This window comes from Enhydra lutris, unplaced genomic scaffold, assembly GCF_002288905.1.
Source record: "Enhydra lutris kenyoni isolate GAN:26980312 unplaced genomic scaffold, ASM228890v2 scaffoldscaffold47, whole genome shotgun sequence".
Lineage (NCBI taxonomy): Eukaryota > Metazoa > Chordata > Mammalia > Carnivora > Mustelidae > Enhydra > Enhydra lutris.
Window position 1 is genome coordinate 10,239,608 of NW_019154131.1, and position 15,983 is coordinate 10,255,590.

General features: G+C 42.5%; 1 protein-coding gene across 1 annotated transcript; it reads right to left on the reverse strand.

Annotated features, from left to right (window-relative positions):
* Positions 1–364: 364 nt before the first annotated feature.
* LOC111156587 (cerberus 1, DAN family BMP antagonist) lies at positions 365–2,897 on the reverse strand. Its single transcript, XM_022517575.1, has 2 exons — positions 2,403–2,897; positions 365–679 (listed from the first exon to the last, which is right to left on the reverse strand). The coding sequence occupies exons 1-2, from the start codon at positions 2,895–2,897 to the stop codon at positions 365–367; spliced, it is 810 nt and encodes a 269-aa protein (XP_022373283.1).
* Between the last annotated feature and the right edge of the window lie 13,086 nt (positions 2,898–15,983).

Here is a 15,983-nt window from a genome sequence, read left to right on the forward strand (position 1 = left end):
TTTCCAACTTCAGATGGAGGACTTTTACCAGAATGTGGAGACCCTAGGTCATGGAATATTGTAGCGGAAAGGACTTAAGCAATCATCTGATTCAAGTCCCTTACGTAGAGATGAAGCCCTCAAGATGGAGAAAGCTTCCACAACTCCTTAACGTCCTCCTGCCAGGGGGGGCAGAGCCAAAAGTAGAACCCAAACATAGACCCACAACTAGATGAACACCATTGCCTCTAAATTGTTCTATCTCACTACTTTTGAACCACCTTTCCCTTAAAATAGTGTGCACTTGCTAACACTTCCAAGCTGAATAATCCAGCACCTTTGCTACTACAGTTTTGCTTTTCAAAGATAATAGTGGGATCTCTTTTTAAGTAGAAAATCCTGGGATGAAGGGATCCTGGGCATGAAATTCTGCCCGGGAGCCTGCCTGGAGGAGGTGTCCATGCTCATGTTCAGTCTTCATCTTGCACTGGCACTCCTCCACCAGCATCACCACCTTGACCACGGGGGCAAGGCTGGTGCAGTTCAGCTGCAAGTGCATCGTGGTGAACTTGGCAGGCGAGCAGTGGGAGCAGAACGTATGGGGGTGTTGTGAAGCTCCAGGTAAATGAATGGACCCACATTTTCCAAAGCAAAGGTTGTTCTGTACAACAACTTTCTCACAGTCTTCATGGGTAATTGTCTACAAGGCAAAAACATCTCCATTCAGTCATTTTGAGTCATTTCATTAACACACGTGATGTAGAAGCAAAAAAGACTCTAAGTCTGAAGATAATTCAGACTAAAATGTCAAAAACTTTCCAGTTTGGCATATATTACAATATCCGAGCCATGGTTAATCTCCTAGGGCATAAAGCCACCTCAACTAAAATTTCTTTTATTGGACAGATTACTAAATGAGCCTTTAGGAAATCCCCAAGTTAACGAGAAAATGTTTTACATCTTACATCCAAACTTGAAGAAATTTTGTCTAATTAAATGTTACCAGTTGAAAAATCCTAATGACTAACTTCCTACACGAATAATGTGCCTTATCTTTCTATGCCCCACAGTGCATTACACATAATAGATTCTCCATCCGTGTTTGTTCAACTGCTCATAGAGTAGATCAGAACATCAAGATGAATTCTATTCTATTTTGCAGGGCCTATAGTACGTTCAAATCTAAGAAGTTGCATGGGACAAAGTGATACGTCTGCAAATCACCATACATTACATCACCTCTGCCCCGCCCATCCCCCTTCACCTAGCTTTATGTGCCCTTCAAGACATATGAGTCAAACACCTTAATTTTAGTTTAATTAGCCATAGAATTAAAAATAAGAGTTTCAAAGGAAATTCAATTGCATGATTTCTTGGGAGCAATTTTCTAATTGCACATGGCCAACAAAGCAGTCATTATTATTTGATAATGGACTTATTGCTACATATCCTTGCCTTTTCAGGCAGAATACTTAACTGCCTTACACAGTCAATTACCTTATAATACTGCCTGTTTAATTGGGTAGCATTATTGGACTGTAAAATTTTACTCTCCCCTGCATTGCTTTGGGTTCAGTATCTTCGTGTTTAAGGACCTGATGCAGTGTCTCAATTTAATTTAACATTTGGAGCGCAGGGCTTGCCAGGATTGACTGGAGGAAGCGGCTAGTAGAAAAGGTCCCTTTGTCTTAACAGTGCAGAATCGATCACAATAACCATAAGTCAGCCAACGTGACAGGAAGTGGGAGGTGTTTCTGAGGGGAGAAAATGTGATCTCACACTGATATTATTTCTTGAAAGCTTATGAGAAAGTAAGTTAAATTAAATCAATTTTGCCATCGTAACCATAGAAACAATGTCACGACTTCCATCAGACAGCCTATGAAATAGTTGGGTGGGAAATGCAGGGGATTAAGACTGAGATACTTGTGTACGTGAGTGTTTGGCTAGGAGTCAGTGTTTCCCACCTTATCTACAGGTAGGGTCGACCCGCTTGTCCACATCCCAATAGAGCATAGAGGTATAGCTAGAGAAAAGTTCTGGTTGGCACTCCCAAGTTCCCACTTCTCCTAACTGAGGGGACTGTCTTACTTATCTTTCCAGATAGAACACCTCCAGCATATAACTAAGTTAAACCCCCAAGACAAATGTCTGTGCCATCAATAGGAATGATTACTCATCTGAACAGTAGCGTCACCATTCTCACAGCATCTCCGGAATACCAAGAGACAATGGAGAGTTAGAAGGAAATTTGGAGAGTGTAATGATAGTTTGCCACATGTTATGACAAATACCCAAGGATCCAATCAGGAAGTTAGGTAAGAATCAGGATCCCAGCAGCCTCCTCCCCAACTCTCCACCTGCCCCAGCTGTCCTCCCCTTTCTTGCCAACTCTGATCCCCTCCCCCAACCAGAGCCGATACCTGGCCGAAGGGCACTGTCCTACAGGTCTCCTGATGTACTTCATGGCTTTTGATGGGCAGGATGATCCCCTGAGAGGCTGGGCTCATTCTGAACATGAAGTGGTGCCAGAATTTCTTGGCCTCTTCCCGAAGAGGAGATTTCTCCATCTGCGTCCCATCTCTGGGCTGGGTGACGGCGTGGGTCCCAGGTGGGACGCGCTCAGGGACCAAGTCCTGGGGTGGATGCAGGTCTCTCTCGGGCTTCTTCCAGAACCTGCCAAACTTGGATAGCATCTTCCCTCTCTGCCTCTGGCCTTCTCCTACCCCTATGAGGTGGGGCACTGCGACAAAAAGGTCTGGCTTCTCCTCGGCATCCTCATGGTTGTCAAGGGGGAGCTCTCTGCGATCCCTTTCTGGGAGCACAGGGGAGACAGAACTAGGACTTGGGTGGCCATCTCGCTGTGCAGCCCTCCCTAGAGGCAGGAGCACCAGCAGCTGAAGTAAGAGAAGACACATGCTGTCGGGGGCCCAAGCTTCTTGCGCTTTCACAGATGGTGAGGCCTAAAGGAGAGAAAGGCTCGCTCTCTGCGGGAATGCAAACAAGGAGATCCTATATATAGATACCTGCCTTGTGGGACGGAAAGGCAGGTGGTCAGTAGCCAGGCACAGTAAACACATTTATTGTTTGCTTGAATTATGTAGTGCTAATGGTGTCATGCCTTCACTTGAGTTTTGTGTATTTAAGAAGGCACCAGTGAAAGCCTGAGACCCAGGGGGTAATTAGCTGGCACTTTATCTATCGCCTGAGATTTACAGAGCCTTCTCTGAGAAAACAACACATTCTTTTCCCGGATTTCCCATCACTGTTATTAGAAGAAGGACCAGAGTCAACAAACATTTGTGGTGCATCTGCTTTGTATTAGGATCGGAAAGACGAGACATGTTTTTATGACGGAAGTATATCAGATAAAAATTAAAGGCACGCATTTAGCAAATGCCCAAGTCTTCAGGCTTTACACACACACACACACACACACACACACACACACACACACAGAGTCAGCCAAATAAGTGTATCAAAATTATAAGGAAGGAAAAGGAAGAAACAGGAGAATGTTAACTTTGTTGAGCAGAGGACTCTCCCTCTCACTTACAGGTAGTTGGGGTGGTTGTTTTTTGTTTGCTGGCAGGATGCAGGGAAGACATTCTCCCTTTTCACGCAAGGAAACTCCCAGCTCCCAAATTAACCCCCTCATTTGAAGAATCAAACACTTGATGCTAAATTTCACAACTAGCCAGCCATCAGATAAACCCTTTCAATTGTTGACAAATTTCTCAACAGGATCCTCCCTAATGGATTGCTCAGCAGCCTTCAGGGCAGATGGGGGGAAATGTCTCCTTCAAGCCACCCTATTGATTTTGTTCTCTTTCTCTAAACAAAGAGCCAGACTTGAAAACGTGGATTCTAAGAACCAGGTTTGATAGCTCAGGGCCTAAAACTGGCTGGTCAGTTCTTTACCTGACAGAATCCACATCATCTTCCTTATTCCACGGTAATTGATGACCAGGTTAATTAAAGAGGGAGACAAGCACCCATCTTCAGGAACCGAAGGAAAATTTGTTAGCTGACTAGACTCTCATTCAAAAAGGTTATAAATCACCCAAGGGCATGGGAAAGAAACAGATCCACAAAAGCGAAATCCCAGAATTGAATTGAGTTGTCCCCCCACAGCATTTGAATAGTATTTCCACTGGAATTAATCCCATACTGGCTTATATTTCTTCCCTTTTAATTTAATTACCATATTCTTTGCTTTTAGTAGCACATAATCCTGGAACATTGTCCCCATTTTCATACTGATTAAGCTTTCTTTCCAAGAATTGACCCACTGGAATCTTTTTCCAGACATTTGTGTTCCTTTTAATAGTCATGCCTGATTGCTGCGATATAAAGCCCGAAGTGAGTTCCTTTATTTACAATAATGAGCTATTTTTAAACGGACCGTCGTTTTCCAGAATTCTCTCAGAAGAGACATCTTTTGCCTCTACTAAATACCCACAGGACCCGGGCTAGTATGAATTAAGATACACTTGATCTATATTAAATGAGCATTAGTATTTGCCATTTCTTTTAACGTAGTTTCTTAAGTTGCCTCCTCTTTGAATTTCTTGATTCCCCTCAACTATCCAATGACAAAGCCTTTCCAGAGCTGGCCACTTTGCCCTGATTATAAATATAATCTGGACACCAGCTATGTTTCCCCACTTCTGGGATCCAACCTGGAGGCAGGTTCTCTGCTCAGGGGAGAACCTCGTTCTCCCTCTGCCTCTGCCCCTCCCCCCTGCTCATGCTTTCTCGCTCAAATAAATAAATAAAATCTTAAAAAAATAAATAAAAATTACTCGTGCAGAATTTACTTTTGCTGTCCTATCATTCCCATTGGGAAGATGTATCAATATCCCGAAGGAAAAAGCTAGCAAAGCCTTCTGTGATGAGAACTTAAGTCTGTCTTCAACCCCTGTCTTTTATGGTTAAGGGCAGATGACGTTCACCTTTCACCCCACGTCTTTTCAGTAAATCTGAAACTATGTATATGACACATTGTAGCTTACTCTTAAGAGCGTAAACAGTTTGTATCTTTTAATAAAACAACGCTGCCTTTGTGGGTCGTCTGTGACCTAGGCATCTAGTTACCTCCCCGTTTGGATGAAGCCAAATGGAGGAAGGTGAGGAGGGGGCCTCCAGACTCAGCAGGTGGCGGTGTGGAGAGAGCACCGCAGGACTGTCGGTGGACTTAGTACCAAATGCCAGGGTGAGAGGCAGGCCCGCCCAGGCTTACATAAGCTAAGTCCACTTCCTGGGCTAACCTCAAACCTGCATGAGACCAGGGGAACTAAACTCCTCATTCATTCTTTCCGCATTGACAACTCAAGTTCAGCATCACCCGAACACCGTTTTGAACTTGACCTGGTTTTCTCAGGCACTACACTGTCTTGAGGACCAGGTGGGGCTCCCAGCGTCCCTGAGAGGACATGGCTGCTGTGTTTTTCTGTTCCCCTCTTGCAGAAGCTCAGAAGGGGTTTATAAAATGTCTAGTGCTCTTTAAAGAGAAACAAAGAGGTTAAGTTCTTTCCTGGAAACCCCAGACAACAACAGAAGGCGAGAAGCCGTGTTAGGTCAGAGGTGAGCATCAGAGGTGAATTGAGAGGCAGAAAAAGGAATTTGGGTGAATGGATTTGTGAAAGAAATCTGCTTAGGGTGCATGCCACTGTTTCCTAGCTACCTCTCTTTTCAAAATATGGAAACACAGTAGGATTGTGGAGGGTTGGATTGTTGTAGAGGAGGCCCAAAGTAGGCAGAATCTTTCTATTTTTTCCCAAAGAACAAGGACTAGAGCATATTAGGGCGAGTGGTTTCCCCCTTAAACCTATTATCTTGATTTAGTTTAGTAAATTATTCAAAACATGACACTTGAGGCGCCTGGGTGGCTCAGTCATTGAGTGTCTGCCTTCCTGGCTCGGGTCATGATCCCACGGTCCTGGGATCCAGGCCCGCGCTGGGCTCCCTGCTCGGTAGGAAGACTGTTTCTTCCTCTCCCAATCTCCCTGCTTGTGTACCCTCTCTAGCTGTGTCTCTCTCTGTCAAATAAATAAATAAAAATCTTTAAAAAAAAAAAAATAATGGAACTCTCCCCTCTGCACTCCCCTCCCTGCTGCTTTCTATGGAACTGAAACGTTAGGAAGAACTCATTCCCCGAAGCTGTTCTCTCACTGATGCATTCATTCATACCGCACGTATGAGAGCCGACTGTGCGTGGTCCTGGGGATAAAATGGTGAGGCTGTTCTTGCCCAGGCCCCCTGGAGTTTGCCGTCTATAGTTTGCCCTCTGTTTCTTCAGAATTAGTTACATGAGGAAAAAACCTTGGCAGGTACCATTCCTGTACTAATCAAAGACCTTCAAGTAGGTCCAAATTCCAAAGGCATGGCGGACAGTCGCACTGTGTTGATGTTAATTTTATTCAATAAATAGGTGTTGGGGGTCTCTGGGTGGCTCAGTCGGTGAGGCATCCGACTCTTGATTTCAGCTCAGTTCATGAGCTCAGTGTCATGAGATCGATCCCCGAGTCAGGGCCGTTCTAAGCTGATCATGGAGCCTGCTTGAGATTCTCTCTCTTTCCCTCTTCCTCTGCCCCTCCCCACCCCGCCCCTGCTCTCTTTTTTCCTTGCTCTGACAGGTAAATAGATAAAGGTGTTGAGTGCAAAGATGTGTAACCAATGCAATAATTTTCTCTTATTTTTGATTACAAGGTGAATACTTGCAGTAACAAAACTCAAATAGTACAAAAAGTGTACAATTAATGGAAAAATTTCCTGTAACCTCCCAGGCTTCCTGTCCTGCCATGGAGACAATCACTGTTATCAACTTCTTTATATTCGATCTTTTAAATTTATCACCTGTTATGGGCTGCATCATATCCCCCTAAGATTTACGTGTTGCGGATTCAACCTCCTCATCCTTCAGAATATGACCGTATTCGAAAAGAAGGCTTTTAAAGAGGTAATGAAGTTAACACGAAGCCATTAGCGTAGGCTCTAACCCAACAAGACAGGTGTCCTCATGAGGAAAAAAGATGAAGACAAAGACACAGAGGGGAGACCGCGTGGAGACATCAGGAGGGACGGCAATCTGCATGCCAAGGAGAGAAATTCCAGAAGGGCACTGGCTTACCAGCACCCAGATATCAAACTTCCAGCCTCCAGAACTGTGAGAAAACAAACTTCCGTTTTTTAAGTCCCCCAGTCTGGAACCCTCTGTTACGCCCCCCACCCCCAGAAAACTAATACATACACTCAAAGAGAACCAAATGGGGAGCCAATAAAAAGGATATATATCAAATGGTGCAGCACGTCACAAAAATCCCTCTTTTTCACTTTTAGGCACTGATCCCCAGGTTACTTTTTAGGGTCAGATTATTCCGTTGGCTGTTTCAGTGATCTACGGCTCTCTGTCCCAAACACTCCCGCACCTTGGAGAAACATTCCATTTCTTTTGCAACTGGGAATGTACTATCACTGTGAAATGTGACTAATCAGCTACTTACCCAGATGGTAGTGAGGGCTCCTGCAAATCTAAAAGAAGGCCAAGACAGCTGAAGCAACATCACAGTGTGCCCCACCATCCCGCCACCCACCCGTCCCCACTGCACACAGCCTCAACTTACAGTCACTGATGCTAAGCCTCTGCCATGCGCCTCTTCTCCATCCTTAAAATTCACCTTGATCACTTCTCCCTCTGCACGGGGTTTGCTCTCAGAGAGAGTAATGTAAAGGCAAGTAACTTTGGACTGAAAGCCAGAAAACCTTTATCTGATTCCCAACTCTGCCTTCCAGCTTGGAAGCTATAGGATCGCAAGCACTCCAGGTCCTTAAACCTTGTCAGGGACAATACCACCTGCTCTGCCTTCCTCATTGGGCTCATTGCCTTTCTTTTACCCCAAATCCTGCTGTCACCCTGCATGACGTCTGTGTCTTCACGGATGGTTCTGCCCAACAACAGGCCATCAGCGTGACATGCTGCCCCATTCAAGACCCTATTGAAGTCTGATGACCTCCGTTTCCCTGGGCTCTCCCTCCCCCTCCATTTCTACTCCGTTCTTATCAGGAAAGGCTCCACCTCTACACGGTGGGTTTCACGATCTCTTTCTCTCTCTCTCTTTCTCTCTCTCTCTCTCAATCACTTCCTGTTGTTTCAGTTCTGTAGAGTCCTTCCCTGTGCTCCTTGTTATCCTTGTAATAGTCCTACCACGGCTGTAGCTACATGGTGATTTGTCTGAACATTGGTTGAACATCTGTCTCCACTTTAGATTTTAAAGCCCATGAAAGTAGGACTGTGTCTCCTGGAAGCACCATCTCAGGCCTTAGAACAGTTCCCGCCGCATGGTAGGCGCTCAAAATACTGGTTGTAAAAATGAGTGGATGACGATCTCGAAGCTCTCTGGTCTTCACTTCCTTCCCTATCCAGGTTGGATTCAGGGCCCATCACTTCAAACGTTTGCAATACTCCCAATTCTCTTGCCCCTTTGTCCCTTCTCTTGCACCCATCTAGTGGAGTTCCAGGTCTGGAATCACCTAGCTGTCACCGTCCCTGGGCCACACCTGGGTTGTGAAATGCTGGCAGGGTCAATGTCAAAGTGGCAGATAAGGGCTCCTTCTACAGTAACTACCCTCCTTCTTAACAGAACCCTCTGTACTGCCCAGCAATTTTCCTATTACTCTAGCCAACTCTGTCTTTATTTTCTCTACAGATTATTTTAAAAACTTCTCTAACTGTCTCCAGCCTTTGACCATTCAACTCCTCTATGGTCTCCAGCAAATGATCTCATCCCTTCTTCCACGGACGAAGATGGAAGCCAGCAGATGGGAGAGTTCTCTCCCATCCAACGATCCCAGCATCCTGATTCATTTCTCCTTTCCACTCTGCCCTTGCATTCCACCATTTCCAATCTACCGTAGAGAATATTCTCCCCCATCAACCTTCTTCTTCTCCATGGCTGCCTCCACTAGCATTTATACAACCTTTCCTTATTTTGAATCTTTTAAAAATGTCTCTTTCTTTCTTACAAGTTTTCAGGTTCTACACTTTGGTGTTATCTTCTGCATTCCTGGGCAAGTTTGGAAAAGAATTGTTCAAACAACCTCCGTGTTCTCACATCCCCTGATACATCGACCCACGCAGAGTTTGGCTTCAGCACTTCCTTAAATCCTCCTTCCCAGGATCACCCATCCCTCCTCGTAGCTGTTGCAATTCTCTGCAATATTTAACTCATTTCTCATAAATCTGGTCCTAAAGAAAATGGAGAAAAGGAGGTCAGAGTGGGCAAAACAGCTATGAAAATCCTGAAGATTTAAGCTATAAGAGCAGAACAGCCATCTGGCCAGCTCCCTGGGTAGCGGAGGATTTACAAGGGGTGTCTCACTCAGAACACTAGAGTTTCTTTGGGACTCTAGAAGCCAGGTCCCTTCTTTACTTGGCCATTTGGTGACTCCTCAGACTTGGCTTAATTTGGGTGCATGTCTTCCTAACTAGGAGAGGAGGCTCCCAGGAGGCAAGGTCTGCGTTTGCTGGAGATGGCGTTGTCAGCCGCTGAGAACAGGGATTTTGTTAAACGCAGTTTTCTCTTTCTTTTCTGTGCCTGGTCCCATGCTCGACACTCAGGAGGTTAACGAGTGCTCATTTCAACATGCCAAATCCAATAAAAATGTGGACGGAAACTTCTGACATGCGGCCTTGTTGGGCTCTACTTTTCAAGAGCTATCTCTTCGTCCTGGAGAACTTACCCTTAATTCTCTGCGTTCAGACTCTATTTTAAAACCAAATTTCCATGGACTCTGGGAAGACTCAGAATAAACCTTTCTTTATAACCCAGCCTGGCCACAGCCTCAGAGTAGGTCTTTGAACTTTGTCTTACCAGCCACAGTTCCTAGGCAGGTTGCTCTTTGAGGATAAATTATACTCCTAGAAAAGGTAGCTCCTGCCAGGGGACTCTATCTGTGTTAGGTGACTTACGCAGCTTGTAAATTGTTTTCCTCCAGTTGGAAGAAGAGGGTGGTGTATCACCAACAGAAATGAGTGTAGGGGGCATCTGTCTGAAAACCATTTCCCTACTGGCTACCTTGCCAGTTTCTGCTTATACAATGCAGGCAGCTTGGCGGAACCATATTGTCCCTATAAGCTCATAACACATGGACAAATGATTAAAAACACATGGAAAACAGTTCCACAGCTAAGCTAAAATTCAGATGGGAATGGAAAATCAACTTGCAAAGCTTTCAACTGACTCGGGGCCAAATGTGGGACAGAATGCGAGGAGAAGTTGCCAAAAGAGAGGGAAGTTGGGGGAAAAAAAGCAGCTCATGGATAGGAAACCTAAAACAATGACACCTTGTATTGACAACCCTTTCCTAACTCTCCAAGAGTAGGCACCAAAATCAACTCTGGAAATATTAAGACCTTCCTTTCGTGAAAGATTTAAGACAGATTTATATTTTCTACCTTCCATAAATAAAGGTTGGCTTGACTATCTTGGCAACACCTATGTAGAAACATAATGTTAAGTATCTGTAACATAAATATTAAAATATTACACATTTTTCCTTTTCCCTTGGAGGTGTGGGAATTAAGTAACAAGGTGACATGAGACAAACTGTGAAAAATCATGACAATAAAATGCAAAAGCAAAGCAGAACTTTCCAGGAAGGCTTGCCTTCTGTTGCCTACCTGACCCGAGGCCCAAGGTGGCCATAAAGCTGGGGAGGCCTTTGTCATATTTGCAAAATTTCCATTCTTAGTTCAAATCTGAAACTCTTTGGAAGCTTGTTATTTGAGGCTGGTCCCTAAAATGACCCAAGAATTCTGGTGGGTAGGAAACCCTCAGGCAAGGAGATTTCCTGGGAGCCAGATTCTGCTGGTATTTCCCGTCCTTTCACTTCCTGCCTGAATCCCTCCTGACGGCCATACAAGCCTAACCACCTTTCTCTCCATTTAGCACCATTTAATTCTTCACGTGTTCATCCGGGGGCAGGATGGACCCTCAAGACACGGAACAAGAATATTCCTGAAATACTGAATGCAAAGGGAGATTATGAAAACATGGCTCCCCGGAGGAGCCATTCTTAGAAAAAGAACTATCCTTCCAGTCCTTAGCAACAAACAATTCTTTCTGTCGCGTGGAAAACCATCTGCTAGCGTGGCTCTCTTTATCATGAGATTTGTGTATCACAGATCACGTCTGAAAGCAAGGCATATTGGGGTTTTAAAAAGGGCTTCCTTGGTCATCTGGATTTCTCCAAAAGCTGGAACCACTTCCACGTTCAACACAAATGTCCTAACATGTGGGAGTGTTCTCACTTGTCATACGGAACTTTAAAACCCCTACTCTCCCGCGCCCCCCCAGATCCTTCTTCCCTGTTTACTGGTGAACACAAGCACTGTTTAAAATCATCACTTTCTTGGGGGGCCCGGGTGGCTCAGTTGGTCAAGCACCTGACTTCGGCTCTGGTCTTGATCTCAGGGATGTGGGATCAAGCCCCGAATCCAGCACCACATTCAGTGTGGAGTTTGCTTATTCCTCTACTCTGCCTCAGTCTCCCTCCCTCTCCCCAGCCCTCCTTGTGCTCTCTCTCAAATAAATAAAATCTTTAAAAAACTTGTCACTCTCTTCCAGGTACTTTGCCCCCGTCCCCCTCCCCCACGTACACACACAACAGCTTTTAATAAGGTAGCTTTTAAGGAGTACCTATTATGTTCCAGGCATGTTCTTTGTAGTTTTCACATTTAATCTTCACAGCAGTTTTTCCAGAAAGTTATTGTCATCCCCATGTTATACATGAGAAACCTAAGCTTAAAGAATTCAAGATAACAGAGCAAGTACATGGTGGAATCGTGCTATAAACCCAGCTCATGTTTGTCTCCGCCATCAGTTTCCTTTTTGCAATGTAGTTTTTAAAAAGGTGCATCCAGCCATCAAGAAAAAAACCTCGTAATCTTGCCATTTGCAATGACGTGGATGGAACTAGAGGGTATTATGCTAAGTGAAATAAGTAAATCAGAGGAAGACAATTATCATAGGATCTCTCTGATATAATGAATTTGAGAGGTGGAGCGGGGGTCATGGGGAGAGGGAGGGAAAAAAATGAAACAAGATGGGACCAGGGAGGGAGACAAACCATAAGAGACTCTTAATCTCAGGAAACAAACTGAGGGCTGCTGGAGGCTGGGGTGGGCGGTGAGGGAGGGATAGGGTGGCTGGGTGATGGACATTGGGGAGGGTATGTGCTATGGTGAGTGCTGTGAATTGTGTAAGACTGACGAATCACAGACCAGTACCCCTGAAATAAATACATTATATGTTAATTTAAGAAATAAATAAAATAATGCATTCATTATTTTATATTCTATTTTAAATAACATTATGTGATTGAATTATCACTTTAATGGAGACAATATAATTTTCCATTAAGTGTTCTTCTGTCATTGGATATTGAAATCATACAATTTTATGCCAATATTTTACTGCCCTGAAATAAGGATATTGTTAGACTTAGAGCTCTTTTTTCTTTTGAAAATCTTCCATGTTGTAGAAATTGTTGTTTCTTTCTTCAAACAGCTTTATTGAAATACAATTGACATACAATAAACTTGTGTTTAATGTATAATTTGATAGATTTAGTCATATAGGGGTGACTGGGTGGCTCAGTCAGCTAAGCGTCTGCCTTTGTTCGGCTCAGGTCATGATCTCAGGGTCCTGGGATTGAGCACCTTGGCAGGGTCTCTGCACAGCAGGGAGTCTGCTTCTCCCTTGCGCCCTACTTGTGCTCTGTCAAATAAATTTTTAAAAAATAGACACATATATGTATACCTGTGAAACTATTACCACAATCAAGTTGGTGAATATATCCACCACCCCTAAAATTTCCTTGCATCCTTTTTCAATCCTTTTCCTCTGCCTTTTACTGTTCTTCTCTCCCATTCCCAGGTAGCACCAGACTTGCTTTCTGTTACTATACATAAAGTTTGCACTTTCTAGAATTTTCTATAAATAGAGTACCTATACACTGTGTGTTCTTTCTTGTCAGGCTCTTTGACTCAGCGTAATTCTGTTGAGAATCATCCATGTTGTTGTAGCAATCTCCCACTTGTTTATATTTCTGAATAGACTTCATTGCAAGGATGTACTGTAATTTGCATATCCACTCACATGATAATGGACATTTGGCTGTTTATACTTTTGACTGTCACGAATAAAGCTGCTATGAACATTCATATGTAAGTCTTTGAATGGAAATAAGCATTCTTTTCTCTTGTGTGAGTAACTAGGAGGGGAATGGCTGGATCACATGGTAGGTGTATGTTTAACTTTTTAAAGAACCACCAAATTGTTTCCCAGAGTGGCTGGACTATCTGATATTTCACCGGCAGTGTGTAAGAGTCCCAATTCCTTCATATCCTCACCAACACTTGGTATGGTCAGTTAGTTTTTATAATTTGAGTCATTCTAATAGGTGTGTAATACTATCTCATTGTGCCTTTAATTTATAATTCCTTATGACTAATATGTTGACATGTTTTCATTTATTTACATGTCACCTGTATATTCTTTAGTGATATATTCATTCAAATCTTCTGTCCACTCAAAAAATTTCTTATTATTAATTGTTGAGGGTTTCTTTGATATAGTCGGGATACCAGAGAAATGTATAGTAAATATTTTCTCCCAGACTATGGACTATCATTTTCTTAATAGTGGCTTGATCAAGAGGCATTATCCTTTTGTATATATTGTTGGCTTTGAATTGGTAAAGTGTTGTTTAGAATTTTTTTAATCTATATTCATGAGGGATGTTGGTCTGTAGTATTCTTATATTTTTGTATAGTTTGGTTTCAGAGTAATACTGGCCTCATGGAATAAGTCAGAAAATATTCTTTTGAGATTTTCTGGGTGAGTTTTGTAGAATTGGTACTATTTCTTCTTTAAATATTTATAAAATTCAATAGTGAAGCTATCTGGAACTTAGCAATCTGTATCTTCTCATTTTTTTCCTGATTGGTCCTGTTAAAGATTTACCAATTTTAGTGAGACTCATTGATTTCTGCTCTGATATTTTCTATATCCTTATTTCTGCTGTCTTCTTTTTCTAGTCTCTTAAAGTGGAAGCTGAAGTTAAAACCTTTCTTCTTTTAAATATAGACATTTAGTGCTACAAATTTCCCCGGCATAATGCTTCAATGGCACCTCACAGACTTTCATATGTTGCTTTCATTTTCTAAAAAGATTTTATTTATTTATTTACTTAAATAAATAAATTGCATGAGCAAGGAGAGAGGCAGAGGGAGTGAGAGAGAGAATTTCCAGCAGACTCCGCCCTGCGCGCAGGACTCCATCCCACAATCCAGAGATCACAACCTGAGCCGAAATCGAGAGTTGGACGCTTAACTGACTGAACCACCCAGGTGCCCCTGTTGTATTCATTTTTTAGGCAATTCACTATACTTTCTAATTTGTCCACTGATTTCTTCTTTAAGCTATCAATTGAATAAGTTTATAATTTGGTTTCCAAAACTTAGGGGTTTTCCAAAGATACTTCTGCTATTGATTTCTGATTTAACTCCATTATGGCCAGAGAACAAATTTTATATAACTTAAATCCATTTAAATTTATTGAGATTCATTGTATGTCCCAGAAAATGGCTTGCCCCAGCAAATGCTTCCTGTGCACATGAAAGGAATGTCTATCCTCTTGTTGGGTGGAGTGTTCTAACAATGGCAGGTTAATTTGGTTAACATTGTCCATGCTTCTAAATCCTTACTGATTTTCTGCCCATTTCTTCTATCAGTTATTGAGACGGTATTAGCATTTCTGAAAATAATCATAGATTTGTTTATTTCTATCAGTTTTTGCTTCATGTATTTCTAAACATTGTTATTAGGTGCCCAAATTTTAGAATTATTATGTCCTCTTGATGTATTGACCTGTTTAAATTATAAAATAAGCTCCTTTAACCTTGGTTGTATTCTTTGCTCTAAAACCTACTCTGATATTAATATAGCCACTTCAGCTTGCTTTTGACCTGTTTTAGGATAGCATATATTTTTCCATTTTTCTTCTGTAAAGTAAGTCGGGATTGATTGCCCTTGGGAAGCAAAAATACAGATGAGGATAGAAGCAAAAGGTGAACTCATACTTCATTGCTTGGAAAAAGTATTGCGGGTTACCATAAGGCCCTTAATGGAAGTGTTGGTTGATTTTTTGTTCCTTTCTGTCTTAAGATAAACTAGACTTTATTACCTAGCAGAATATAAGACCTATAAAAACTGTTCAAAATGAACAGTTATATGCGTAAGTTACGAGGAGGGTATATTCATTTCCTGCATGATCCTGTTCTAAAGACTTGTAGAATTAATTTTAGAAAATCATGGCATTCTGGACATTATACATATCCAGACACACTCTGCCATCCGTAACAGCCCTCTCATGATTAATGGGGAGAAAGGAGGAAGATCAATAAAGCCGTCCTGTAAGTTAAACAGTACGTCCAATTGACTTTCTCTTCCTCTTAACCAACTCTATAAATAAACAAACAAAAACCTGGGTGAGACATGAGGCAAAGACTGGAAAAAGTATCTTGGATGAGTCAGATAAACACGCAGCAAATATATCAATCCATTTACAGCTTTCTAAAATAAATTTTTATGTGGCGATCTTTAATAGCATTTTTACTGAGATATGCTTCCTATGACCTCATATTCACCATTTAAAAGTGCACACTTCAGTTCATTTTTAGTGTATTTATTATGTTGTACAACCATCCCCACTATCTAATTCCAGACCATTTCCACACCCCAAGAAGAACACGGTACCCACTGGCAATTAGTTTCCATTTCCCCTTACCCCACCCCCGGGGCAACCATAAATCTACTTTCTGTCTTCATAGATTTGCCTGTTTTGGACATTTCATATGAATGGACCATGCAATACAGCAGTACATGGCCTTCCCTGTCCATCTTCTTTTACTTACGATAATGTTGTCAAGCGTCCGTCAG